General features: G+C 32.6%; 1 protein-coding gene across 1 annotated transcript in view; it reads right to left on the bottom strand.

The window, feature by feature from the left end:
- Positions 1 to 400: 400 nt before the first annotated feature.
- The window catches only part of LOC103211875 (olfactory receptor 2L8-like), a 5,282-nt gene continuing 1,359 nt past the window's right edge, over positions 401 to 4,323 (bottom strand). The window contains exon 2 of the mRNA XM_007957851.2: positions 401 to 1,359. Coding sequence (XP_007956042.1) covers positions 401 to 1,339 — 939 coding nt within the window. The 5' untranslated portion in view covers positions 1,340 to 1,359. The remainder of the gene's footprint in view (positions 1,360 to 4,323) is intronic.

The following is a 4,323-nucleotide window of genomic DNA, read 5'->3' as shown; positions in this document are numbered from 1 at the left end:
AATAACACGCCAACATTTTTTTTTCTATTTTTTTAATGCTGTCATATTGAAAGATAAATTAAGTATAGTAGAATTGTTAAGATGAATGATATAATGTTAAGCAGTTTCCTTTTTCATTTCCACATATTAAGAAAATATTATTTTTGGAATTGAATGGTCTCTGTATAAAATATATACCTAGAGAGATTAAGAATCATAACTATTGATACGAAAAAAATCACCTTAGGAACAACAGAAATTCTTACTAACAAAATTATTTTTGTCAAACTTCAACTTTTAAAAATCTTCTAATATAATTTCAGATCCTATCCATCCTTGTGCCTTGAATATTTTTCTTAGTTACTGTTCATTGACAAGTAAACATCCATTTGCAGCTTGAGGATTGATGAATAAACCTTGTCTACACTTTCACAGAGCACATTCTCTGAGTAACTCTTCTCAGGGCTCCCATAATTTCCTTGTTCCTCAGGCTATAAATGATGGGGTTGAGCATGGGCGTTAGGACAGTGTAGAAAACAGCCAGAATCTTTTCTTGTGTTGGAGAACGAAAAGATCTTGGGCATAGATAAGTGTAAGCAAAAGGTGCATAGTAGAAAGTTACCACAGTGATGTGAGTACTGCAGGTTGAATAGGCCTTCTTCTTCCCTTCTGATGCAGGCATGCGGTACACAGCAAGGAGAACCCGGCCATAGGAGCAAGCAATGCCAATGAAAGGAAACACAAGGAACAAGGTGGTGCTTACAAATACTGTGTACTCATAGACCCAGGTGTCCATGCAAGCCAGAGTCACCATGGCAGGGAGATCACAGAAGAAATGATCAATGGCCCTAGATCGGCAATAGGGGATATGAAGAGCATATGCAGTGTGGGCACAGGAGTTGATAGACCCCATCATCCAAGACCATGTAATCATCAGCACACACACACTTTTTGTCATATGACTATGATAGTGTAGAGGAAAGCAGATGGCCACATAACGGTCATAGGCCATGGATGCTAAGAGAAGTGCTTCTGCACCCGCCAAAGTCAAAAAGAAGAAAGTCTGGATCCCACATCCAATGAAGGAAATTGACTTGTTTCCAAGCAGGAAGTTGTAGGCCATCTTGGGGACAATAGTGGAGATGTAATTCAGGTCCATGAAGGAAAGCTGACTAAGTAAGATATACATGGGAGTGTGGAGATGTGTGTCTACTAGGATGAGGAGGATCATGGCCAGGTTGCCAATCATAGCTAATAGGAAAATGAGGAAGATGATAGCAAAGAGGAACAGACCAATTCTTGAGGGTGGTAACAACCCTAATAAGGTGAAATCAGTTGATGTTTGGTTATAATTTTCCATGAGGAGTCCATGTGCTTTTTCTAAAAATGGAAGAGTAGATAAGTTAGATTAAGTAAATGAAGCTTTTCTCTTTAATTCTATAGTTTACTTAGGCTGTGATTTGTTCATGATTTCTCTTAAACTACTAAATTTAGCTACTTTAAAAAAAAATACCTCTTTTTTCTGAGCTCTAGATAAAATTTGAGGAGGCAAATATTTATGACCAATATATATCATAAAACATATATGAAGTTAAGAAAATATGTTTATATAATGATTTTGTAGAATATAGATGTTTTATTTTCCACATAATTTAGAGGTCATTGAGGTCAGATCTTATACTTAAACCATGTACATTAAAATTCACTTATAGAGCCATGAATAAATTTTTATGTCCTCAATGGAATGATGCTTTTCTTATTAATTTATAACATTAGATTTGCTGCAGCAGTGTATCAGCTCATGTTCAGGAGCTATATTTCTTTTTTTTTTTTTTTTGAGCCTGCAATGGACAATAATGTGAAAACCAACTTCCTAGAAGTCAGGTATCATTATTTGGATCTTTGATTTGGAAATCTACCATAAATTCTCATATTCAAGTACCTTTTTTAAAAAAATCATATTGATTCACCTATTTTTTTTTTTTTTTCTTAATTTTCAATGATTCCACTGTGGATTCTCTTCTGGCCAATTACCTTGTTGCCAAATTTCCAGTTACAAGATCTCCTTTACTAGGACATCTTTATGCCATGGTCAAAGAACATGCAATGCTTCCTCTGAAGCTCTCCTCATAAAGGAAGCACATTTTGTTACTCTGCTTCCCTGATGCTTAGCTAACATGGTACACTGCACAGTAGTACCTTCTTTTATTCATTAATAATTTCTTAATTTTTTTTTTTTTGTATTTAAACCTGAGTTATCATGATTAAGTAATAGATATGGTATAAATTTAGTAAGAAAATATATACAGGGAGAGATTAAGAATCATAACAATAGAAAAGACAAGGAAAGATGAAAGAATTCAGAGTCTTTGGAAGAATGAACTTTGATAAAGGATTCATTTCTTACTTAAAAGTTTCAAAGAATGACATCTTAATATTTCTATGTGGGTGCAGATGAGGAATTCTCAGTAATGAGGACTTCACATGGATGATCTTTGTATGCTATGTCCAAAAAATGTTGTAGTGTTTAAGTCTGAAGTATTATTTAAAATATAAATTTACCATACCTATGATAAAATCTCCAAAATTAAAAATGGACATCTACACACATTCACACACACAAAAGCACACACTTATCTACAGGGAGTTAGAAATGATTAACAAGACAGCAAGTGCCAGGTAAGAAGAAAGTTTTCCTGGGGAATTAAAAATATACAATATATATACATATGATTTAATTAAAATTTTGTAAGATACCAGAGAGAATATCTTATAGAAAATAAGAAGACAAAATCCAACAATATATTTTAAAAAATGACATTTAAAAATAAGAAGAAAATTAAAAATTAAATACAGGAGAAACCTACATATGTTTATGGACATTCTTAGAAATACATACAGCAAAATAATTGTGGAGTTAGTATTACCAAAGGAAAACATTCTTTCATAACATAAATATATTAACCACAATATTCATGCATGCAGCATACAAATCACATAGAAAAAAAACAGGACAAATATTTAATGTGAGATTATTTTTCTTGAAAATTCTAGATGTCTTGCGGAAAATATTTTTCTTGACAAGTCCTCCATACCAGCTATAAATAGAAGTTTCTAAATTTTTTGAGAGGAATAATAATAATAAAATAATAATAATAGTAATAAAATAAGGAAAAGTATATACAGGAATAGGAGCTCTGGTGGTGCAGTGCCTAAGGCACTTGAGTGCTAACAGAAGTCCTTCCAGCCACTCCTTGGAAGGAAGATTGGGCAATCTACTTCCATAGTGATACCGTGTTAGAAACCCAAGGAGGGGACGCTATGAGTAGGATCCTACTCCCGGGCAGTGAGTGTTTTGTTTATTTATTTTTTTATGAGCAACACATTATAGAAGCCAGATAAACATTGGCAACCCTTTATCCAAAGACACAAAGTGTTATTATGTAGCTGTGTTGGGAGAATGGAGGGAAAGAAATGATGTGGAATGATAATGTGGTAAGGTTGCCTACATATACAAAATGTCTTGAGCCATGAGGTAGTAGTTGGGATATAAAAGTCAAACATTAGAATATAAGCATATAGTTTGAAAATATAGGCATAAATGCAAAGGAAAGAGAGTAAAGTAATTTGAAGTCATTTCCTCTAGGGTTGAGGATGAGTGAGTTAAGGGACAATTATTTACCTCTCTCAGCTATTGATGAAATGCTCATTCATTCCTGGAATCAAGTGTACAGTGATTTAAAAATTATGTCACTGATAAGAATTTAAATGTACTTCAACTCTTATATGTTCAAATCTCCAACTAATATATCACTTTATTCTCTTCATCATCACCATTTTCATCACCATGGACATAAATGTCATAATTATCTTTCAAATATTTGTCCTCCACTAATTTGTGTAGTGTTATATTTTATTGAACAGTAATTGTTATCTTATTTTCTTCATCAATTAATTGTTATTACCATCACCGTAATTGCTGTTTTCTTTCAAGTACTTGTCATCTAGTAAAGTATGTAGTATTATAGTTTTCAAAATTTACATTCACTACTATATTTGTTTCTAGCAAAAGCTCTGCCAGGTTTTTAAAAAAGGGTATTATTACTCACTGGAATTTTAATAATTTGTAAAAAAGGTAAAAAATATGTGAATAAATACAATGGGACAGTCAAAATCATAAAGTACTAAAAGTTGGCAGAGTTTGAATTAAAAAAATAAAACCTGGAAAATTATACCACATACACTAATCTTATAGTCCCCAAATTAATCCTTGATGATGTCCTTAAAATGTAGAAAGTATTTTATAGTCCCAAAGATAAGTAATTTAAACATTCTTGTCTCCTT

The sequence above is a fragment of the Orycteropus afer genome, unplaced genomic scaffold (assembly GCF_000298275.1).
Source record: "Orycteropus afer afer isolate SDZICR_OR568_19922 unplaced genomic scaffold, OryAfe1.0 scaffold00810, whole genome shotgun sequence".
Lineage (NCBI taxonomy): Eukaryota > Metazoa > Chordata > Mammalia > Tubulidentata > Orycteropodidae > Orycteropus > Orycteropus afer.
The sequence above is the reverse complement of the archived record's forward strand: the minus strand, read 5'-3'. Positions and strand labels throughout refer to the sequence as shown.